Source organism: Somniosus microcephalus, unplaced genomic scaffold (genome assembly GCF_052327205.1).
Source record: "Somniosus microcephalus isolate GS21.2 unplaced genomic scaffold, FLI_Smic_1.0 unresolved_chr1, whole genome shotgun sequence".
Lineage (NCBI taxonomy): Eukaryota > Metazoa > Chordata > Chondrichthyes > Squaliformes > Somniosidae > Somniosus > Somniosus microcephalus.
The window spans coordinates 154,925,474-154,951,158 of record NW_028225179.1 but is presented as its reverse complement, the minus strand read 5'-3'; the positions used below and the strand labels follow the sequence as shown (position 1 = coordinate 154,951,158).

Below are 25,685 nucleotides of genomic sequence, written 5' to 3'. Positions count from 1 at the left end.
ACACTCCAAAAAGTACTTCATTGGCTGTAAAGCGCTTTGGGAAGCCCGGTGGTCGTGAAAGGCGCTATAGAAATGCAAGTCTTTCTTTCTTCTTCTGACATTTTATATTTTTATTGGTTGTATTTACAGTCTCATTGGGATTTTACAATGTGTAATTTGGAAATTACATTTTCCTGCTCCTGACCCCTGACCTCTGTTAATGACCCGAATGGCGCGGGGGTCAGGTCACTGATGCGGCCGACCCGAGGCCCCGCCCCTTTTACAGACCCGGATCGGAGCCGGAGCAGATTCTCAGCCACTTGTTCACATCCCAAGTCCAGAAGAAAGGATAAAGTTTCCCCGTGAATTTATTCCCAGTGAAGGTGTGGAGATGGGACTTGGTGTCCGCGCTGTAAAATGAAACTGTCCCGGACTCATAACTGAGATAAACTCCCACCTTCCCGGGGATCGGACCGGCGGGGAGACGGGATTGAGGGGAGGAGTTTACATAAATCCGCCCGATGATCCAGACTCCAGTCTCCGGGCTCAGTCTGACCCATCCCTTCCTCTCCACAGACTCTGCGGCTACTCCCAGACTCCAGCGCTCATTCCCCGCCACCTCCACCTCCCAGTAATGTCTCCCCGATGTGAATCCCTCCGATCCCAGCACACAGGCCCAGTTTGTAAACCTCTTCCCGGTGTCAGGGAGATTCCTCCAGGTCCCGGTCCGTCTCACACTCTTCAGACCCTCAGACACCTCGAGCCGTGGATTCGCTGTTTCCACATCCAGGGTCACAGAGACTGGGAGAAAAAGCAGAGAATTAGAGAGATTCACCCGGGATTAGAGAGAGACTGGCCGGGGATCAGGGAGAGAGACTGGCTCGTGATCGCGGGAGCGACTGGCCGGGGATCGGGGGAGAGACTGGCCGGGGATCGGGGAGAGACTGGCTGGGGATCGGCGGGAGACTGGCCGGGGATCGGGGAGAGACTTGCCGGGGATCGGGGAGAGACTGGCTGGGGATCGGCGGGAGACTGGCCGGGGATCGGGGAGAGACTTGCCGGGGATCGGGGGGAGAGACTGGTCAGGGATCAGGGCAGAGACTGGCCGGGGATCGGGGGGAGAGACTGGCGGGGGATCGGGGAGAGACTGGCTGGGGATCGGGGAGAGACTGGCCGGGGATCGGGGAGAGACTGGCCGGGGATCGGGGAGAGACTGGCCAGGGATCGGGGACAGACTGGCCGGGGATCGGGGGGAGAGACTGGCCGGGGATTGGGGAGAGAGACTGGCCGGGGATCGGGGGGAGAGAGACTGGCCGGGGATCGGGGAGAGACTGGCCAGGGATCGGGGAGAGACTGGCCGGGTATCGGGGAGCGACTGGCTGGGGATCGGGGGGAGAGACTGGCCGGGGATCGGGGGGAGAGACTGGCCGGGGATCGGGGGGAGAGACTGGCCGGGGATTGGGGGGAGAGACTGGCCGGGGATCGGGGGGAGAGACTGGCCCGGTATCGGGAGAGAGACTGGCCGGGGATCGGGGAGAGAGACTGGCCGGGGATTGGGGGTAGACTGGCCTGTGATCGGGGAGAGACTGGCCGGGGATCGGGTGAGACTGGCCGGGGATCAGGGAGAGACTGGCCGGGGATCGGGAGGAGACTGGCCGGGGATCGGGAGGAGACTGGCCAGGGATCGGGGGGAGAGACTCGCCGGGGATCGGGGGGAGAGACTGGCCGGGGATCAAAGCCCCTGAAATGCCAAGAGAGGACCATAAAGAAGAATACCCTCAGTCAACTAGTCCTGGGACTCAGTGAAGTAACTACTAACAATAACCAGCCCCAGGACAGTGACATCGTAGCACAGAGAATTCGACCCAACACAATTGTCACTAAGCAAAAGGAAAAATATCTGTCATATTGGGCAGAAACAACAAAAACCCAAAACAAACTCATTTGCTACTTGGCCCTAAACAGACAATACAACATGGCTGAATACCTGACCATGGTAAAGGATAGCAAACCGAGAAAAACCTTGACAAGGTACAGACTTAGTGAACATAGCCTGGCCATCGAAAAAGGCAGACACAGACAGACCCAGCTGCCAAGAGAGGACAGGATATGCTCTCACTGCAGTCAGGGAGTGGTGGAGACAGAGATGCACTTCCTCACAGCTTGTGGAAAATATCAGGGCATCAGGGAGAATTTCTACCCAAAATTCACAAAAATATGCCCTGAATTCAGAAATTTGAATGACGACCAAAAACTCCCATACCTACTTGGGGAAGAGAGAAATTGTGTAACCTTAGCGGCACACTATGTTACAGCTTGCCATAAACAGAGGGACAACAATTAAACCTAAGAAAAGAGTATATACAAATTATACGAATGTATATTTATACACTCAGGGATATATCTGTTTATACACTGTATGGATAGATCTGCGTTTAAGTGTTCAACCATAAATGTTTTCGCTGCTTTGGCAACATAAGATGTACCTTATCATGCCAATAAAGCGATTTGAATTGAATTGAATTGAATTGACTGGCCAGGGATTGGGGAGAGAGACTGGCCGGGGATCGGGAGAGAGACTGGCCGGGGATCAGGTGAGACTGGCCGGGGATCGGGGAGAGACTGACCGGGGATCGGGGAGAGACTGGCCGGGGATCGGGAGGAGACTGGCCGGGGATCGGGGGAGAGACTGGCCGGGGATCGGGGAGAGACTGGCTGGGGATCGGCGGGAGACTGGCCGGGGATCGGGGAGAGACTTGCCGGGGATCGGGGGGAGAGACTGGTCAGGGATCAAGGCAGAGACTGGCTGGGGATCGGGGGGAGAGACTGGCGGGGGATCGGGGAGAGACTGGCTGGGGATCGGGGAGAGACTGGCCGGGGACCGGGAGAGAGACTGGTCGGGGATCGGGGAGAGACTGGCCGGGGATCGGGGAGAGACTGGCCAGGGATCGGGGACAGACTGGCCGGGGATCGGGGGGAGAGACTGGCCGGGGATTGGGGAGAGAGACTGGCCGGGGATCGGGGGGAGAGACTGGCCGGGGATTGGGGAGAGAGACTGGCCGGGGATCGGGGAGAGACTGGCCGGGGATCGGGGAGCGACTGGCCGGGGATCGGGGAGAGACTGGCCGGGGATCGGGGGCAGAGACTGGCCGGGGATCGGGGAGAGATGTTCTCACCGAGATCCCCCTTTCTGACTGATTTTTTTGTTTTTCAATTCGAGAAAACAGCCGCCCTGAGGGGAGGAATCGAGGATCTGACAACAGCAGAAAACACCGGGACTTCCAGGGAGGGAGGTCACAGCTTCTGAAAATATCAAACATTACACCCGCCTCTGCACTGAGAGATTTTGGGGGAATATAAATACTAAAATAAACAAAAGCTGGAACTGGAGCCTCAATGTACAACTAAATACTGTTCCCAGTTTAATGCCCCACAAACTGTGGTTAAAATACCTGGGGGTTGAACACATTCCATACTCCTTACCAGATTACTAACTGAGGAAAGTCACTCTGTGGGACTGGGTGTATATGGGTAGATGTGTGAATGTGTGTTCCTCAAAGTAGAAAAGTCCCCGGTCTGGATGGGATGCATCCTATGTTACTGGGGGAAGTAAGGGGGGAAATTGCGGAGGTTCTGGCCACAATCTTCCAATGCTCCTTAGATCTGGGGGTGGTGCCAGAGGACCGGAGGATTGCAAATGTTACACCGCTCTTTTAAAAAGGGGAGAGGGCTAAACCTGGCAACTACAGGCCAGTCAGCCTAACGTCGGTGGTGGGGAAAGTTGTAGAGACAATAATCTGGGACAAAATTAATCAGCGTTTGGGAAAGTATGGGCGAGTAAATGAAAGTCAGCACGGATTTGTTAAAGGCAAATCGTGTTTGACTAACGTGATCGAGTTCTTTGATGAAGTAACGGGGAGAGTTGATGAAGGTAGTGAGGTGGATGTGGTGTATATAGACTTTCAAAACAAGGTACCACATAAGAGACTTGTTATCAAAATTAAAGCCCACAGGACTAAAGGGCAGAAAGTAGCGAGTAGTGGTGAATGGTTGTTTTTCAGACTGGAGGGAAGTATACAGTGGTGATCCCTGGGTCCTTATTAGGGCCACTGCTCCTTTTGATATCTATTAATGACCTGGACTTGGGTATACAAGGCATCATTTCAAAGTTTTCAGACGATATGAAACTTGTAAATGTTGTAAATATTGAGGAGGATAGTAACAGACTTCAGAAGGACATAGGCAGGCTGGTGAAATGGTCAGACAAATGATAGACAAAATTTAATGCAGAGAAGTGTTTTGTGATATTTTGGTAGGAAGAATGAGGAGAGGCAATATGATCTCAATGGTGCAATTTTAAAGGTGTGCAGGAACAAAGAGACCCCTGGGGGTGTCTGTACATAAATCTTTGAAAGTGGCGGGACAAGTTGAGAAGGCTGTTAAAATAATATGGGATCCTTGGCTTTATTAATACAGGAATAGAGTACAAAAGCAAGGAGCTTATGCTAAACCTTTATAAAACACTGGTTAGGCCTCAGCTGGAGGATTGTGTTCAATTCTGGGCACCGCACTTTAGGAAGGATGTCAAGGCCTTGGACAGGGTGCAGGAGAAATTTAGTCGAATGGTACCAGGGATGAGGGACTTCAGTCACGTGGAGAGACTGGAGAAACTGGGGTTGTTCTCCTCGGAGCAGAGAAGGTTAAGAGGAGATTTGACAGACGTGTTCAAAATCATGAATGATTTTGATCGAGTAAATAAGGAGAAACTGTTTCGAATGGCAGAAGGGCTGGTAACCAGAGGACACAGATTGAAGGTGATTGGCCAAAGAACCAGAGGCGACATGAGGAAAAAAATTTTACACAGCGAGTTGTGGTGATCTGGAACGCGCTGCCTGAAAGGGCGGTGGAAGCAGATTCAATAGTAACATTCCAAAGAGTATTGGATAAATAGTTCAAGGGAAAAAATGACAAGGCTGTGGGGAAAGAGCAGGGGACTGGGATTAATAGGATAGCTCTACCAAAGATGGGCCGAATGGCCTCCTTTTGTTCTGTATCATTCTATGGTCACAAAAAATAAGCATTTTATTCAGAGTGTCTAATCCTCCACCTGTGAGTAGTCTGCTTTCAAATCACTAAGAATGACTTTAAAACTGTATTGAACCATTTACCAGTTTCATTGGTGTACACTAGTCGGTTTCTTCATAAATTAGATACTTTTTAATATTTAAAAACTGTTAAAACGTGCCTACTAGTGCCTGTGCCCCTAAAAATTAGTTCAATTTGAAGAGCTTCCTCAAACGGGCACAATCAGCGGAAACTCGCCAGGCTCATTATCCCGATCTGGCGGCGGGGCCAGTTTTATGGGCGGGGTCGATAAATGGAACAACACCCAAAAGCTCAGAGGGACTTGGACTTCGAGCTTCGAGCAGCGTAAGGAGATGAGAGCTACACGCTTACAACTGTTCCTGATAAGTCCTCCGGTGAGTATCTGTCTGTACCAGTGTAAGAATCCTGAGAAATCCCCATTTCAGATTCCCACTAGCTAACATGGACGAAATGAAATAAACATTATTAGTTGTAGGTTTAGGTTGGTATTATGTAACTGTTAGTCAATGCTCGCCAATTCTTGAATAATCATGTTTATAAACCAGTGTAATATGCCTTGGGTAGACCCGGTTAGATTTTAAAATGGAAGAAAGAGGCCTTGGGTCTGCTTGACCAAATATGAAAAGGTGCAGACTTTAACAAGCCTTGTTAGCAAAGCGACAGTCAGTCTGTGAGAAAAGCTGAGAGAATTAATGGAATTCCAGAGACTGAGATACGAGGCAGGGACTGTAAGATTGTTATGAATTACATGTTTGTTTATTTTGAATTCTTGTTTTAATATCTTATAACCAATAATATCTTATAATCGTCAGTAAGAGATCCATAATCGTGTGTAAGGATTAAATGTAGAAGTTTGTAATCATCAACTGTATGTAATGATAGCCTGAATGATGTGTAACATGTAACCCTTTTTCTTATGCTTAAAAGTCTGTGAGGAAGCTGTAACCAGACAGCCTGGGATGAGAAAGAGATTTCCACGGTCGAATAGACGGCAGTTAGCCTGGGAAACAAGGTCAGGTGCAGTTACCATTGTGCTGAAATGTTAGAACATCCGCAGTGAGTTATAAAAACAAAGGCTAACAGCAAGGGCCGTACCTCAACCCGTGGAGACATATTCCTTTAGTATTGCCATAAATACCCCAGATAAAACCGCTTGGACCACCCAGCATTGACATCGGTACTGGCTACAGACATGACAGTGGCACACCCAGCCCAGTCGACCCTGCAAAGTCCTCCGCACGAACATCTGGGGACTTGTGCCAATATTGGGAGAGCTGTTCCACAGACTAGTCAAGCAACAGCCTGACATACTCATACTCACAGAATCATACCTTTCAGCCACTGTCCCAAACTCCTCCATCACCATCCCTGGACATTTCCTGTCCCACCGGCAGGACAGACCCACCAGGAGTGGTGGCACAGTGGTATACAGTCGGGAAGGAGTGGTCCTGGGAGTCCTCGATATTGACTCCAGACCCCATGAAGTCTCATGGCTTTAGGTAAAGCAAGGTGAAGGAAACCTCCTGCTGATTAACACCTACCGCCCTCCCTCAGCTGATGAATCAGTTCTCCTCCATGTTGAACACCACTTGGAAGAAGCACTGAGAGTAGCAAGGGCACAGAATGTACTCTGGGTGGAGGACTTCAATGTCCATCACCAAGAATGCCTCAGTAGCTCCTCTACTGACCGAGCTGGCCAAGTACTTAAGGACATAGCTGCCAGTCTGGGCCTGTGACATGTGGTGCGAGAACCAACATGAGGGAAAAACCTACTTGACCTCGTCCTCACTAAACTACCTGTCGCAGATGCATCTGCCCATGACAGCATTGGTAGCAGTGACCACTGCACAGTCATTGTGGAGATGAAGTCCCGTCTTCACACTGAGGACACCCTCCATCGTGTTGTGTGGCACTACCACCGTGCTAAATGGGATAGATTCAGAACAGATCAAGCAGCTCCAAACTGGGCATCCATGAGGCGTTGTGGGCCATCAGCAGCAGCAGAATTGTATTCCACCACAATCAGTAACCTCATGGCCCGACATATCCCTCAGTCTACCATTACCATCAAACCAGGGGACCAACCCTGGCTCACTGAGGAGTGTAGAAGAGCATGCCAAGAGCAACATTAGGTGTACCGAAAAATGTGGTGCCAACCTGGGGAAGCTGCACCACGGGACTACATGCATGTTAAAAAGCAGAAGCAGATGCTATAGACAGGGCTAAGCGAACCCACAATCAACGGATCAGATCAAAGCTCTGCAATCCTGCCACATCTAGTCGTGAATGGTGGTGGACCATTGAACAACTAACGGGAGAAGGAGGCTTGATGAACATCCCCATCGTCAAGGATAGTGGAGTCCAGTACGTCAGTGCAAAAGACAAGGCTGAAGAGTTTTCAACCATCTTCAGCCAGAAGTGTCGAGTGGATGATCCATATCGGCCTATTCCTGAGATCCCCACCATCACAGAAGCCCGTCTTCAGCCAATTCACTCCATGTGGTAGCAAGAAATGGCTGTGTGCACTGGATAAGGTCAGAAATGGGGATGTTCCCTGATGACTGCACAGTGTTCAGTGCCATTCACAACTCCTCGGATAATGAAGCAGTCCATGCCCGCATGCAACAAGACCAGGACGACATTCAGGCTTGGGCTGATAAGTGGCAGGTAACATTCACGCCACAGAAGTGCCAGGCACAGACTCTCGCTTGTTGGAGATAGTCAAAGCACCGCCCCTTGACATTCAATGGCATTACCATCGCCGAATCCCCATCAACATCCTGGGGGGTCACCATTGACCAGAAACTTAACTGGACCAGCCACGTAAATACTGTGGCAACAAGAGCAGGTCAGAGGCTGGGTATTCTGTGACGAGTGTCTCAAATCCTGACTCCCCAAAGCCTTTCTACCATCTACAAGGCACAAGTAAGGAGTGTGATGGAATACTCTCCACTTGCCTGGATGAGTGCAGCGCAAATAACACTCTGGAAGCTCGACACCATACAGGGCAAAGCAGCCCGCTTGATTGGCACCCCAGCTAACACTTTAAACATTCACTCCCCCAACCAAGGACTGCAGCGGTTCAAGAAGGCGGCTCACCACCACCTTCTCAACGGCAATTAGGGATGGGCAATAAATGCCGGCCTTGCCAGCAATGCCCACATGCCACAAAAATGAATTAAAAAAATACAGCGAAGGCTATGGGCCCTGTCAACACCCCGTCTGTCATGCTGAAGACTTGTGCTCCAGAACTAGCCGCGCTTCTAGCCAAGCTGTTCCAGTACAGCTACAACACTGGCATCTATCCGACAATGCGGAAAACTGCTGCGGTATGTCTTGTCCACAAAAAGTAGGACAAATCCAACCCGACCAATTACTGCAATCTCCACCACCTCCAAGTTACCACCCATGTCTCACCTCCTGACTCCCCAAAGCCTTTCCAGCATCTGCAATGCACAAGTCAGGTGTGTGATGGAATACTCTCCACTTGCCTGGATGAGTGCAGCTCCAACAACACTCAAGTAGCTCGACACCTTCCAGGACAAAGCAGCCCGCTTGATTGGCACCCCATCCACCACCTTAAACATTTACTCCCCCAACCACCGGCGTACTGTGGCTGCAGTGTGTGCCATCTGCAAGGTGCACTGCAGCAAATCACCAAGGCTTATTCGGCAGCACCTCGTAAACCCACGATCTCTACCACCTAGAAGGACAAGGGCAGGAGGCGCATGTGAACACCACCACCTCCAAGTTACCACCCATGTCACACACCATCCTGACTTGGAAGTATATTGCCGTTTCGTCATCGTCACTGGGTCAAAATCCTGGAACTTCCTACTGACCAGCACTGTGGGAGTACCTTCACCTTACAGACTGCAACAGTTCAACAGGCGGCTCACCACCACCTACTCAAGGGCAATTAGGGATGGGCAATAAATGCTGGTCTTGTCAGCGACGCCCACATCCCATGAACAAATTTTAGAAAGAGTCTTGATGGTCAAAAACAGATGATGTAAGAGTGTCATCAGAACAAAAGCCTGAGTAAGTCAGGGTGATACCAACGTGGCATCTTTATGATTGGATTTTGTGTTTGGGTGTCAGTCAGTCATTGGTTCAGGAGGATCCCATAGGTTTTGAATCAGAGTAACGGTATAAGGAGTTCGTAACAGCCGCAAATTGTAGAAGATTACAGGAGTAGAAGATTCCAGAAGTCGGAGATTCCAGGAGTAGGAGATTCCAGGGGTAGGAGATTCCAGGAGTAGGAGATTCCAGGAGTAGGAGATTCCAGGAGTAGGAGATTCCAGGAGTAGGAGATTCCAGGAGTAGGAGATTCCAGCAGTAGGAGATTCCAGGAGTATACGATTCCAGGAGTAGGAGATTCCAGGAGTAGAAGATTCCAGGAGTAGGAGATTCCAGGAGTAGAAGATTCCAGGAGTAGGAGATTCCAGGAGTAGAAGATTCCATATTTTTACAGTCAGTTTTTATGTTCCCTGCAAGCTTACACTCATACTCTATTTTCCCCCTCTTAATTAATCCCTTTGTCCTCCTTTGCTGAATCCTAAACTGCTCCCAATCCTCAGGTTTGCTGCTTTTTTTGGCCAATTTATATGTCCTCTCCTTGGATCTTATGTTTTCCCTAATTTCCCTTGTTAGCCACGGTTGAGTCACCTTTTTCACTTTATTTTTATGCCAAACAGGGATGAACAAATTCTGTATTTCATCCATGCGATCTTTCAATGTTTGCCATTGCTTAACAACTGTCAACCATTTAAGTAACATTCTCCAATCCATCCTAGCCAACTCGCGCCTCATACCATCATAGTTTTCTTTATTTAAATTCAGGACCTTAGTCTCTGTGTCAACTACTTCACTCTCCATCTTAATGAAGAATTCCAACATATTATGATCACTCCGCCCCAAGGGGCCTCACACAACAAGATTGCTAAGTAATCCTTTCTCATTACATAATACCCAGTCTAAGATGGCCTGATCTCCAGTTGCTTCCTCGACATATTGGTCCAGGAAACCATCCCCTATACACTCCAGGAATTCCTCCTCCACGGTATTGTTACTAACTTGGTTAGCCCAATCTATATGTAGATTGAAGTCACCGATGATAACTGCTGTGACCTTATTGCACGCATCTCTAATTTCCCATTTAATGCCATCCCCAACCTCAGCATTACTGTTTGGGGGTCTGTGTATCACTCCCACTACCGTTTTCTGCCCCTTGGTGTTTCTCAGCTCTACCCATACAGATTCCACATCATCAGAGCTAATATCCTTCCTTACTATTGTGTTAATCTCCTCTTTAACCAGCAATGCTACCCCACCTCCTTTTCCCTTTTGTCTGTCTTTCCTGAATATTGAATACCCCTGGATGTTGAATTCCCAGCCTTAGTCACCCTGGAGCCATGTCTTCATAATCCCAATTATATCATATTCGTTTACATCTATTTGTGCAGCTAATTCATCCACCTTATTACGAATGCTCCTCGCATTAAGACACAAAGCCTTCAGGCTTGTTTTTTAACACTCTTAGACCTTTTAGAACTATTATTTACTGTGGCCATGTGTGATTTAAACCCTTGATTTCTTTGACTGCCACTTTTGCTTTTCTCCTTCCTGTCTTATGCTTCTATCCTTGCTTCCCTTTCCTCTGTCTCCCTGCACAGATTCCCAAACCCCTGCCATTTTAGTTTAAACCCTCCCCAACAGCACTCGCAAACATTCCCCCTAGGACATCAGTCCTGGTCCTGCCCGGGTGCAATACGTCCAGTTTGTACTGGTCCCACCTCCCCCAGAACTGGTTCCAATGTCCCACGAATTTGAATCCCTCCCTCTTGCACCATTCCTCTAGCCACGTATTCATCTAAAATATCCTTCTATTTCTACTCTGACTAGCACATGGCACTGGTAGCAATCCTGAGATTACTACCTTTGAGGTCCTATTTTTTAATTTACCTCCTAACTCCCTATATTCAGCTTTTAGGACCTCTTCCCGGTTTTTACCTATATCGTTGGTACCTTTCTGCACCACGACAACTGGCTGTTCACCCTCCCCCTCCAGAATGCCCTGCAGCCACTCTGAGACATCCTTGACCCTTGCACCAGGGAGGCACCATACCATCCTGGAGTCTCATTTGCGGCCGCAGAAATGCTTATCTATTCCCCTTACAATAGAATCCCCTTTCACTATAGCTCTCCCCCAATATTCTCGCTGTGAAAATGACAGAAACAAAATACTTCTGGAAAGTTACATTTCTGTATAGTTATGGACATTGACATGATGTTAGTCCCGTTGTCACTTGGAAACATACATAAGACCCAAGAGACCAATATAATTACAGATGAGGAAGGCCATTCAGCCCATCCTAATCCATCCATAGAGATCTTTTAGTGTCGAATTGTTTCTTAAATGATTCGAGGGTTTTTGTCTCAGGAACTTCACTCCACATGTTGATGACTCTTTGGGGTAAAGTTAAGGCCTCCCAATGGCGTAATCAATGTGCTTTCTAGATGTACACATGTCGTCGATTGCCACTTTTTGACTGAACTGGGTAGAGAGTGCACCGTGCACACTCCGAGTACTATCAGCTGGCAGCCCGGCCAAAGAGGATCCCAAAGGAAAGTCCCCTTCATTACTGTGAGACTGGGAGGATCAGGAACACTCCCCCAGACTCCCCAAAACCAGCCTTTGCTACAGCCGCTCTGGTTTCCCCCTCGAGACATCGGGTAGTTCAATATCCACCGAATAATATGGGATAATAATCATGTCGGTAAATTATTGAGTTACATAAAACTTCTGCAAAGAGCATGTATTAACTGCTGTTCAGATAAGATGCCTTCTAATCTACTAAACACAGACCTTCGCTCACAGTGAGTGTGTTCTGTGCTTAATAGATTGTCAGGCTAGTGGCAGCAAGACCAATCATATCAAAGTGATTGCAAGAGTAGCAACGCCTCAATATTCGCGCTGCGAAAATGACATAAACAAAATACACCTGGAAAGTTACATTTCTGTGTAGTTATGGACAATGACAACAAGTTAGTCCCATTGACACTTGGAAACATACATAAGACCCAAGAGACCAAGATAATTACAGACGAGGAAGGCCATTCTGCCCATCTTGATCCATCGAGAGATCTTAACATCCCTCCATTGTAGTGTTGAATAGTTTCTTGAATGATTCCAGGGTTTTTGTCTCCATTGCTCTCTCTGGAACTTCACTCCACATGTTGATGACTCTTGGGGGGGAAATTTTTCAGGCCTCCCACTGGCAGAAACAAGGTGGTTTTGCCCCAAAATGGTGGGCAGTGAAGTACCACCTCGGTGCTGTGGCCACGGCAACATTTCCCCGGAGCGATCACTGGGTGACTGGTGCAGTCCCGAGTCAGGTGATCGGCCCATTCAAAGTGCAAATCAGGGTCATATAGAATTAAAGACTCACACAGCACAGGAGGCCATTCGGCTCATCGACCCTGTGCTGGCCCTTTGAAAGAGCAACCAATTAGACCCATAATCCTCTTCTTTTCCATAGCCCTGTAATATTTTTTGCTGTTGATGTATTTCTCCAATTTCCTTTTAAAAATTATGTTTGAATCTGCTTCCACCACCACTTCAGGGAACACATTCCAGATCATGACAACTCGCGTAAACAAATTTTCTAATGATCTCACCTCTGGTTCTTTTGCCAATTACCTTAAATCTGCGTTCTCTGGTTATCGACCCTCCTGCCACTGGAAACACTTTCTCCTTATTTACTCTATCAAAGCCCTTCATGATTTTGAACACCTTATTAAATTTCCCCCTGTCATTCTCTGCTCTAAAGAAAACAAGCCCAGCTTTTCTAGGTGTACACATGACATCGATTGCCACTTTTTGACTGAACTGGGTAGAGAGTGCACCGTGCACACTCCGAGCACTATCAGCTGGCAGCCCGGCCAAAGAGGATCCCAAAGGAAATGTCCCCTTCATTACTGTGGGACCGGGAGGAGCAGGAGCGCTCCCCCAGACTCCCCAAAACCAGCCTTTGTTACAGCCGCTCTGGTTGCCCCCTCCAGACATCGGGTAGGTCAATATCCGGAAAATAAAACGGGATAATAATCATGTCGGTAAATTATTGAGCAACATAAACCTTCTGCAAAGAGCATGTATTAACTCCTGTTCAGATAAGATGCCTTCTAATCTAATTAACAGAGACCGTCGCTCACTGTGAGTGTGTTCTGTGCTTAATAGATTGTCAGGTTAGTGACAGCAAGACCAATCTTATCAAAGTGATTGCAAGAGTATCAACGCCTCAATATTCTCGCTGCGACAATGACAGAAACAAAATACATCTGGAAAGTTACATTTCTGTGTAGTTATGAACATTAACAGGAATTTAGTCCCATTGACACTTGGAAACATACATAAGACCCAAGATAATTACAGATGAGGAAGGCCATTCTGCCCATCTTGATCCATCGAGAGATCTTAACATCCCTCCATTGTAGTGTTGAATACTTTCTTAAATAATTCCAGGGTTTTTGTCTCCATTATTTTACCTGGAATTTCACTCCACATGTTGATGACTCTTTGGGGAAAGTTCAGGCCTCCCACTGGCGTAAACAATATTCTCACTGCGAGAATGACAAACAAAATACATCAGGGAAGTTACATTTCTGTGTACTTGAGGTCCTCGGCCTCACCAATCTACCTGTCGCAGAAGCATCTGTCCATGACAGCATTGGCAGCAGTGACCACTGCACAGTCATTGTGGAGACGACGTCCCATCTTTACACTGAGGACACCCTCCATCGTATTGTGTGGCACTACCACCATGCTAAATGGGATAAATTCAGAACAGATCTAGCAGCTCAAAGCTGGGCATCTATGAGGCGCTGTGGGCCATCAGCAGCAGCAGAATTGTATTCCACCACAATCTGTAACCTCATGGCCCGGCATAGCCCTCACTCTACCATTACCACCAATCCAGCGAAGCAACCCTAGTTCAACAACGAGTGTAGAAGAGCATGCCAGGAGCAGCACCAGGCGTACTTAAAAGTGAGATGCCAACCTGGGGAAGCTGCAACACAGGACTACATGCATGCTAAAAAGCTGAAGCAGCATGCTATAGATAGGGCTAAGCGATCCCTCAATCAATGGATCAGATCAAAGCTCTGCAGTCCTGCCACATCCAGTCGTGAATGGTGGTGGATCATTAAACAACTAACGGGAGGAGGGGGATCCAAGAATATCCCCATCCTCAATGATGGTGGAGCCCAGCCCATTAGTTCAAAAGACAAGGCTGAAGCGTTTGCAACAAACTTCAGCCAGAAGTGCTGAGTGGATGATCCATATCAGCCTACTCCCGAGGTCCCCACCATCACAGTAGCCAGGCTTCAGCCAATTCGATTCACTCCACATGATATCAAGAAACGGCTGAGCGCACTGGATACAGCAAAGGCTATGGGCCCTGACAACATCCCGGCTATCGTGCTGAAGACTTGTGCTCCAGAACTAACCGCCCCTCTAGCCAAGCTGTTCCAGTACAGCTACAACACTGGCATCTCTCCAACAATGTGGCAAACTGCCCAAGTATGTCCTGTCCACAAAAAGCAGGACAAATCCAACCCGGCCAATTACCGTCCCATCAGTCTACTCTCAATCATTAGCAAAGTGATGGAAGGTGTCATCGACAGTGCTATCAAGTGGCACTTACTCACCAATAACCTGCTCACTGACGCCCAGTTTCAGTTCTGCCAGGACCATTCAGCTCCCGGCCTCATTACAGCCATGGTCTAAACATGGTCAAAGGAGCTGAATTCCAGAGGTGAGGTGAGAGTGACTGCCCTTGACATCAAGGCAGCATTTGACCGAGTCTGGCATCAAGGAGCCCTAGTTAAACTGAAGTCAATGGGAATCAGGAGGAAAACACTCCACTGGCTGAAGTCATACCTAGCACCAACAAAGATGGTTTTGGTGGGTGAAGGTCAATCATCACAACCCCAGGACATTGCTGCAGGAGTTCCTCAGGGCAGTGTCCTAGGCCCAACCATCTTCAGCTGCTTCATCAATGACCTACCCTCCAGTATCAGGTCAGAAATGGGGATGTTCGCTGATGACTGCACAGTGTACAGCGCCATTCACAACTCCACAGATAATGAAGCAGTCCATACCCGCATGCAACAAGTCATGGACAGTTTTCAGGCTTGGGCTGATAAGTGGCAGTTAACATTCGCACCACAGAAGTGCCAGGCAATGGCTATACCAACAAGCGAGAGTCTAACCACCTCCCCTTGACAGTCAATGCATTACCATCGCCGAATCCCCCACAATCAACAACCTGGGGGTCACCATTAACCAAAATCGTTACTGGAACAGCCACATAAATATGGTGGCAACAACAGCAGTTCAGAGGCTAGGGCTGGGGCAGTCGGGAGAGCAGGAGGCCAGTAACTGGTGAGTTTAAAAGCTCACCTTTCGCGGGCTTTTTCTTTCACAGCTGGTGCAGTCGGGAGAGCAGGAGGCCAGTAATTCTTATATAGGTGGAGCTGTTGCTAAACCCGAAACACTACAGTGTAGTGTCTCCCACCCTTCCACCTCCTCTAACCTTTTAGGGGTTAGGGGAAGTTGAAAAGGTAGGTTCAATTTATTTTATTTCAGGAGCCTAACCTAGGTGGAGAAGGTTCCAGGACAGGAGGCGGCAGTGAAAATACAACACCAGAAAACAGGTAGGTGACTGGTTGGTGAGTACTTTCACAAACTTATTCTAAGTAGAATTCAATAATTAAGCTAAATCGTAGTAAATAAAAGGGTATTGTAAGGGTTAAGTCATGGAAGGGCAGCTCGGACCCGTGTCATGCTTCTCCTGTGCCATGTGGGAAATCAGGGACACTGTCCCTGACAACTATGTGTGCAGGAAGTGTGTCCAGCTGCAGCTCCTAGCAGACCGCATGGCGGCGCTGGAGCTGCGAATGGACTCACTCTGGAGCATACGCGATGCTGAGGATGTTGTGGATAGCACATTCAGTGAGTTGGTCACACCGCAGGTAAAGGCTAGCTCAGACAGTAAATGGGTGACCAAAAGGCAGGGTAAAGGCAGGAAGGTAGTGCAGGAGTCACCTGCGTTCATCTCCCTCCAAAACAGGTTTACCGTTTTGGGTACTGTTGGGGGAGATGACTTATCAGGGGAAGGCACCAGCAGCCAGGTTCAGGGCACCATGACTGGCTCTGCTGCACAGAAGGGCGGGAAAAAGAGGGATAGGGCTATAGTGATAGGGGATTCAATTGTAAGGGGGATAGATAGGAGTTTCTGTGGCCGAGACCGAGACTCCAAGATGGTATGTTGCCTCCCTGGTGCAAGGGTCAAGGATGTCTCGGAGCGGGTGCAGAGCATTCTGAAGGGGGAGGGGGATCAGCCAGTTGTCGTGGTACATGTAGGTACCAACGATGTAGGTAAAAAGAGGGAGGAGGTCCTACAAGCTGAATTTAGGGAGTTAGGAGCTAAATTGAAAAGTAGGACCTCAAAGGTAGTAATCTCTGGATTGCTACCAGTGCCACGAGCTAATAAGTTTAGAGAGAGTAAGATAGATAAGCTAAATACGTGGCTTGAGCAGTGGTGCAAGGGAGAGGGATTTAAATTCTTGAGGCATTGGAACCAGTTCTTGGGGAGGAGTGACCTGTACCAAGGGGACGGTCTACACCTGAACTGTGAGGGAGCCGATGTCCTCGGGGTAATATTTTCTAGGGCGGTTCGGGAGGATTTAAACTAATTTGGCAGGGGGATGGGAACCTAGGTAGTGGAAAAGAGGGAAGTCATATGAAGTCAGAAATAAATGGTAGAAAGGTGAGAAGCAATAAGCAAAGGAGAGAAACACAAAGGGCCAAACTAATTCATAATGAGAGTGTGAAAAAAGCAAGCCTGAAGGCTTTGTATCTTAATGCTAGAAGCATTAGGAACAAGGTGGATGAATTAGTTGTGGAAATAGAGGTAAACAAGTATGATTTGATTGGGATTACAGAAACGTGGCTGCAGGGTGGGCAAGGCTGGGAACTTAACATCCAGGGATATACAATATTTAGGAAGGATCGGCAAAAAGGTAGGGGAGGTGGGGTAGCATTGCTGGTAAAGGAGGGGATTAATGCAATGGAAAGGAAGGATATTAACTCGGATGAAACGGAATCTGTATGGGTAGAAATGAGAAATAGCAAGGGGAGGAAAACGTTAGTGGGTGTGATATATAGGCCTCCAAATAGTAATATGGAGGTGAGGGAAGGCATAAAAAGGGAAATTAGAGAAGCGTGCGATAAGAGCACAGCTGTCATCATGGGTGACTTTAATTTACATATTGATTGGACTACCCAAATTAGTAAAAATTCTGAGGAGGAGGAATTCCTGGAATGTTTTCGGGACGGTTATCTGGACCAATATGTCGAGGAGCCGACTCGAGATCAGGCCATTTTAGACTGGGTATTGTGCAATGAGAAGGGACTTATCAACAATCTTCTTGTACGAGGCCCCTTGGGTCAGAGCGATCATAATATGATCGAGCTCTCAGTCGAGATGGAGAGTGAGGAAATTGAATCAGAGACTAAGGTCCAGAACTTAAATAAAGGGAATTACGAGGGTATGAGACGGGAATTGGGTAAGATTGATTGGGTGGTGTTTCTGGGGGGATTGACAGTGGATAGACAATGGCAAGCATTCAAAGATAGAATGGAAGAACTCCAGAACATGTTTATACCGGTTTGGCATAAAAATAAACCTAAAAAGGTGGCTCAACCGTGGATAACGAGGGAAATTAGGGACAGCATAAAATCAAAAAAAAGGGCATATCAACTGGCAAAAAAAAGCACCAGACCGGAAGATTGGGGGCAGTACAGGATACAGCAAAAGTGGACAAAGGGATTAATCAGGAAGGGGAAAATAGAATACGAAAGTAAACTTGCAGCAAACATAAAGACAGACTGCAAAAGCTTTTATCGGTATATCAGGAGGAAAAGACTGGTAAAATCCCAAGTCGGTCCCTTGCAGTCCGATTCAGGAGAATATATAATGGAGAATAAGGAAATGGCAGACCAATTAAACTCATACTTTGGTTCTGTATTCACAAAGGAGGACACAAATAACCTCCCAGGAATATCGGCAAACATAGGGACTAATGAGAGGGAGGAGCTGACAGAAATTAGTATCTCTAGGGATATGGTGTTGGGTAAGTTGAGGGGACTGAAGGCCGACAAATCCCCGGGGCCTGATAAACTACATCCTAGGGTACTTAAGGAGGTGGCCCTGGAGATAGCAGATGCTCTAAGGATCATCTTCCGGAACTCCATTGACTCGGGAACAGTACCCGTGGATTGGAGGGTAGCTAATGTTACCCCAATATTTAAAAAGGGGGGTAGAGAGAAAGCAGGGAATTATAGACCAGTAAGCCTTACATCGGTTGTGGGCAAAATGCTAGAGTCCATTATTAAGGATAAAATAGCGGAGCACTTGACAAATGGGGAAAGGATCGGACAGAGTCAACATGGATTTACAAAGGGTAAATCGTGTTTGACTAATCTGCTGGAATTTTTTGAGGAAGTAACTGGTAAAATAGATGGGGGAGAGCCAGTGGATGTGGTGTACCTTGACTTCCAGAAAGCCTTCGATAAGGTTCCACACAAAAGATTATCATGCAAAATTAAGGCTCATGGGATTGGGGGCAAAGTATTAACGTGGATAGAGAACTGGCTGGCGGATAGAAAACAGAGAGTTGGAATAAACGGCTCGTTTTCGGAGTGGCAGGCAGTGACCAGCGGGGTGCCGCAAGGATCTGTCCTGGGACCCCAGCTGTTCACAATATATATAAATGATCTGGATCAGGGAATTGGATGCAATATTTCCAAATTCGCTGACGACACTAAACTAGGAGGAGGGGTGGGCTCTGATGAGGATGTCAGGAGGCTACAGTGCGATTTGGACAGGTTGGGGGAATGGGCGGATACGTGGCAGATGCACTATAATGTGGATAAATGCGAGGTTATCCACTTTGGGGGTAAAAACAGGAGGGTAGATTATTATCTAAATGGCAATAGATTGGGAGATGGGGAAGTGCAGAGGGACCTGGGTGTTCTTGTGCACCAGTCACTGAAGGAGAGCATGCAGGTGCAACAGGCGATTAAGAAGGCAAATGGTATGTTGGCCTTCATATCAAGGGGGTTCGAGTATAGGAATAGGGATACCTTACTACAGCTGTACAAGGTACTGGTGAGACCGCATCTGGAGTATTGTGTACAGTTTTGGTCGCCCCATCTGCGGAAGGATGTTCTTGCCATGGAAAGAGTGCAACGGCGATTCACCAGGCTGATACCTGGAATGGCGGGAATGACCTACGAAGAGAGATTAAATAGTTTGGGCTTGTACTCACTGGAGTTTAGAAGATTGAGAGGGGATCTCATCGAAACATATAAAATTATGGCAGGACTGGACAGGCTGAATTCAGAGAGAATGTTTCCAATGGCAGGGGAGCACAGAACCAGGGGCCACAGTCTAAAAATAGCGGGCAAATCATTTAAAACAGAGATGAGGAAGAATTTCTTCACTCAAAGAGTGGTGAGCCTGTGGAATTCCCTGCCACAGAGGGCTGTGAAGGCTAATTCAATAAATATTTTCAAGAGAGAATTGGATATATTTCTGAAGGCTAAGGGGATTAAGGGTTACGGAGAAAAGGCGGGGACGGGGTACTGAACTGGTAAGATCAGCTAAGATCTCAGACGAAGATCAGCCATGATCTCATTGAATGGCGGAGCAGGCTCGAAGGGCCGAATGGCCTACTCCTGTTCCTATCTCTATGTTTCTATGTTTCTATGTATTCTGCGGTGAGTGTCTCAGCTCCTGATTCCCTAAAGCCTTTCCACCATCTACAAGGCACAAGTAAGGAGTGAGATGGAATACTCTCCATTGCCTGGATGAGTGCAGCTCCAACAACACTCAAGAAGCTCGACACCATCCAGGAAAAAGCAGCCCGCTTGATTGGCACCCCATCCACCACATAAACATTACTCCATCCACCACCAGCGTACCGTGGCTGCAGTGTGTACCATCTACAAGATGCAGTGCAGCAACTCGCCAAAGCTTCTTCGGCAGCACCCCCCAAACCCGCGATCTCTACCACTTAGAAGGACAAGGGCAGCAGGCGCATGGGAACACCACCACCTCGAAGTTGCCCTCCAATTCACACACCATTCTGACTTAGATGTATATCGCCGATCCTTCATCGTCGCTGGGTCAAAATCCTGGAACTCCCTACCTAACAGCACTGTGAGAGTACCATCACCACACGGACTGCAGCGATTCAAGAAGGTGGCTTACCACCACCTTCTCAAGGGCAATTAGGGATGGGAAATAAATGCTGACATTGCCAGCGACGCCCTGATAATATAAACAAATAAAAACATTTAGTTTAAAACAAGGTGGTTTAGCCCCCAACATGGTGTGCAGTGATGTATCAACTCAGTGCTCTGGCCACGACAACATTTCCCTGGACCGATCGCTGGGTGACTGGCGCAGCCCCGAGACAAGTGGTCGGCCCATTCAAAGTGCAAATCAGGGTCATACAGAATTTTAGCCTCATACAGCACAGGAGGCCATTCGGTTCATCGTCCCTGTGCTGGCTCTTTGAAAGAGCTATCCAATTAGACCCATAATCCTCTTTTTTTCCCATAGCCCTGTAATTTATTTTGCTGTTCAAGTATTTATCCAATTTCATTTTAAAAATTATGTTTGAATCTGCTTCCATCACCATTTCAGGGAATACATTCCAGATCATGACAACTCGTGTAAACACATTTTCTAATCATCTCACCTCTGGTACTTTTGCCAATTACCTTAAAACGGCGTTCTCTAGTTATCGACCCTCCGGCCACTGGAAACAATTTCTCCTTATTAACGCGATCAAATCCCTTCATGCTATTGAACACTTTATTAAATTTCCCCTTGACCTTCTCTGCTCTAAGGAGAGGAAGCCCAGCTTTTCTAGATGTACACCTGACATCGATTGCCACTTTTGAACTGAACTGGGTAGAGAGTGCACCATGCACACTCCGAGCACTATCAGCTGGCAGCCCGGCCAAAGAGGAACCCAAAGGAATGTTGCCCTTCATTACTGTGGGACCGGGAGGAGCAGGAGCGCTCCCCCAGACTAGAACAAACCAGCCTTTACTACAGCCGCTCTAGTTTACCCTCCAGACATCTGGTAGTTCAATATCCGCAAAATAAAATGGGATAATAATCATGTCGGTAAATTATTGAGCAACATAAAACTTCTGCAAAGTGCATGTATTAACTCCTGTTCAGAGAAGATGCCTTCTAATCCAATTAATAGCGACCTTCGCTCACAGTCAGAGTGTTCTGTGCTTAATAGATTGTCAGGTTAGTGACAGCAAAACCAATAATATCAAAGTGATTGCAAGAGTATCAACGCCTCAATATTCTCGCTGCGACAATGACAGAAACAAAAAACATCTGGAAAGTCACATTTCTGTGTAGTTATGGACATTGACAGGAAGTTAGTCCCGTTGACATTTGGGAACATACATAAGAACCAGGAGACCAAGATAATTACAGATGAGGAAGGCCATTCTGCTCATGATGATCCATCGAGAGATCTTAACAACCCTCCATTGTAGTGTCGACTTGTTTCTTAAATGATTCAAGGGTTTTGTCTCCATTATTTTACCTGGAATTTCACTCCCCATGTTGATGATCTTTGGGGAAAAGTAACGGCCTCCCACTGGCGTAAACAATATTCTCGCTGCAACAATGACAGAAACAAATTATATCTGGAAAGTTAAATTTCTGTGTTCCTGAGGACCTCGTCCTCACCAATCTACCTGTCGCAGAAGCAACTGTCCATGACAGCATTGGCAGCAGTGAGCACTGCACAGTCATTGTGGAGACGAAGTCCCGTCTTAAAATTGAGAACACCCCCCATCATGTTGTGTGGCACTACCACCATGCTAAATGGAATAGATTCAGAACAGATCTAGCAGCTCAAAACTGGGCATCCATGATGCTCTGTGGGCCATCAGCAGCAGCAGAATTGTATTCCATCACAATCTGTAACCTTATGGCCTGGCATATTCCTCACTCTACCATTACCACCAAGCCAGAGGACCAACCCTGGCTCAACAACGAGTGTAGAAGAGCATGCCAGGTGCAGCACCAGGCGTACCTAAAAATGAGGTGCCAGCCTGGGGAAGCTGCAACACGGGACTACATGCATGCTAAAAAGCTGAAGCAGCATGCTATAGGCAGGGCTAAGTGATCACACAATCAACGGAGCAGATCAAAGCTCTGCAGTCCTGCCACATCCAGTCGTGAATGGTGGTGGACCATTAAACAACTACCGGAAGGAGGAGACTCCAAGAATATACCCATCCACAATGATGGTGGAGCCCAGCACGTTAGTTCAAAAGACAAGGCTGAAGCGTTTGCAACAAACTTCAGCCAGAAGTGCCGAGTGGATGATCCATATCAGCCTACTCCCGAGGTCCCCGCCATCACAGTAGCCAGGCTTCAGCCAATTCGATTCACTCCATGTGATATCAAGAAACGGCTGAGTGCACTGGATACAGCAAAGGCGATGGGCCCCGACAACATCCCGGCTATCGTGCTGAAGGCTTGTGCTCCAAAACTAGCCATGCCTCTAGCCAAGCTGTTCCAGTACAGCTACAACACTGGCATCTCTCCGACAATGTGGAAAACTGCCCAAGTATGACTTGTCCACAAAAAGCAGGACAAATCCAACCTGGACAATTACCACCCCATCAGTCTACTCTCAATCATCAGCAAAGTGATGGAAGGTGTCATCAACAGCACTATCAAGTGGCACTTACTCACCAATAACCTGCTCACTGATGCCCAGTTTGGCTTCCACCAAGACCACTCGGCTCCCGACCTCATTACAGCTTTGGTCCAAACATGGACAAAGGAGCTGAATTCCAGAGGTGAGGCAAGAGTGACTGCCCTTGACATAAATGTATCATTTGACCAAGTGTGTCATCAAGGAGCCCTAGTTAAATTGAAGTTAATGGGAATCAGGGGGAAAATGCTCCACTGGCTGGAGTCATACCTAGCACAAAGGAAGATGGTTGTGGTGGTTGAAGGTCAATCATCACAGCCCCAGGACATCGCTGCAGGATTTCCGCAGGACAGTGACCTAGGCCCAATCATCTTCAGCTGCTTCATCAATGACCTTCCCTCCAACATCAGTTTAGAAATGGGGATGTTCACTGATTACTGCACAGTGTTCAGCGCCATTCACAACTGTACAAATAATGAAGCAATCCATTCACGCATGCAACAAGACCTGGACGATATTCAATCTTGGTCTTATAAATGGCAGGGAACATTCGCGCCACAGAAGTGCCAGGCAATGACTATCTCCAACAAGCGAGAGTCTAATCACTGCCTCTTGACATTCAATGGCATTACCATCGCCGAATCCCCCACTATCAACATCCTGGGGGCCACCATTAACCAGAAACTTAACTGGACCAGCCACATAAATACTGTGGCAACAAGATCCAGTCAGAGGCTAGGTATTCTGCGGCGAGTGTCTCACCTCCTGACTCCCCAAAGCCTTTCCACCATCTACACTGCACAAGTAAGGAGTGTGATGGAATACTCCCCACTTGCCTGGATGAGTGCAGCTCCAGCAACACTCAAGAAGCTCGACACTATCCAAGACAAAGCAGCCCGCTTAATTGGCACCCCATCCACCACCTTAAACTTTCACTCCCTCCACCACCGGTGTACCGTGGCTGCAGTGTGTACCATCTACAAGATGTACTGCAGCAACTTGCCATGGCTTCTTCGGCAGCATTTCCCTAACCCGTGACCTCTTCAGCCTAGAAGGACAAGGGCAGCAGGCGCATGGGAACACCAGCACCTCCAATTCCCCTCCAAGTCACACACCAACCTGACTTCGAAGTATGTCACAGATTCTTCATCGTCCCTGTTGAAAATCCTGGAACACCCTTCCAAACAGCACTGTGGGAGAACCATCACCGCATCGAATGCAGCGTTTCAAGATGATGGCTCACCACCACCTTCTCAAAGGTACCCACGGATGGGCAATAAATATTGGCATTGCCAGCGACGCCCTGATCCCAAAAACGAATTTTAAAAAAACAAGTAGGTTTTGCCCCCAAAATGGTGGGCAATGATGTACCACCTCAGTGCTAAGGCCACGACAACATATCCCCGGACTCATCACTGGGTGACTGGCGCAGCCCCGAGTCAGGTGATCGGCCCATTCAAAGTGCAAATCAGGGTCATATAGAATTATAGCCTCACAAATCACACTGCTTATCGTCCCTGTGCTGGCTCTTTGAAAGAGCTACCCAATTAGCCCCATAATCCTCTTATTTCCCGTAGCCCTGTAATGTTATTGCTCTTCAAGTATTTATCCAATTCCCTTTTAAAAGCTATTATTTAATCTGCTTCCACCACCATTTCAGGGAACGCATTCCAGATCATGACAATTCGTTGTGTAAACAAATTTTCTAATCGTCTCACCTCTGGTACATTTGCCAATTACATTAAATCTGCATTCTCTAGTTACCGACCCTCCTGTCACTGGAAACAATGTCTCCTTATTTACCCTATCAAAGCCCTTCATGATATAGAACACTTTATTAAATTTCCCCCTGTCATTCTCTGCTCTAAGGAGAACAAGCCCCGCTGTTCTAGGTGTACACCTGACATCGATTGCCATTGTTTGACTGAACTGGGTAGAGAGTGCACCGTGCACACTCCGAGCACTATCAGCTGGCAGCCGGCCAAAGAGGATCCCAAAGGAAAGTTGCCCTTCATTACTGTGGGACCGGGAGGAGCAGGAACGCTCCCCCAGACTCCCCAAAATCAGCCTCTACTACAGCCGCTCTGGTTTCCCCCTCCAGACATCGGGTAGTTCAATAACCGCAAAATAAAACGGGATAATAATCATGTCGGTAAATTATTGAGCACCATAACCATCCTGCAAAGAGCATGTATTAACTGTCTTCTAATCTAATTAACAGAGACCGTCGCTCACAGTGAGTGTGTTCTGAGCTTAATAGATTGTCAGTCTGGTGGTAGCAAGACCAATCATATCAAGGTGATTGCAAGAGTAGCAACGCCTCAATATTCGCGCTGCGACAATGACAGAAACAAAATACATCTGGAAAGTCACATTTCTGTGTAGTTATGGACAATGACATCAAGTTAGTCCCGTTGACACTTGGAAACATACATAAGAAACGAGAACTTCACTCCACATGTTGATGACTCGTTGAGGAAAAGTTCAGTCTTCCCACTGGCGGAAACAAGGTGGTTTTGCCCCAAAATGGTGGGCAGTGATGTACCACCTCGGTGCTGTGGCCACGGAAACATTTCCCAGACCGATCGCTGGGTGACTGGTGCAGTCCCGAATCAGGTGATCGGCTCATTCAAAGTGCAAATCAGGATCATATAGAATTAAAGACTCACACAGCACAGGAGGCCATTCGGCTCATCGACCCTGTGCTGGCTCTTTGAAAGAGCAACCAATTAGACCCATAATCCTCTTCTTTCCCATAGCCCTGTAATTTT

The 25,685-nt window shown here is 47.8% G+C and overlaps 1 protein-coding gene across 1 annotated transcript in view; it reads right to left on the bottom strand.

Moving 5' to 3' along the window:
• Window positions 1-247: 247 nt before the first annotated feature.
• LOC147096285 (zinc-binding protein A33-like) overlaps window positions 248-25,685 on the bottom strand; it is a 77,642-nt gene continuing 52,204 nt past the window's right edge. Inside the window, exon 7 of the mRNA XM_085973885.1 lies at window positions 248-668. Within this exon, the coding sequence (XP_085830011.1) occupies window positions 260-668 (409 nt within the window). The 3' untranslated portion in view covers window positions 248-259. The remainder of the gene's footprint in view (window positions 669-25,685) is intronic.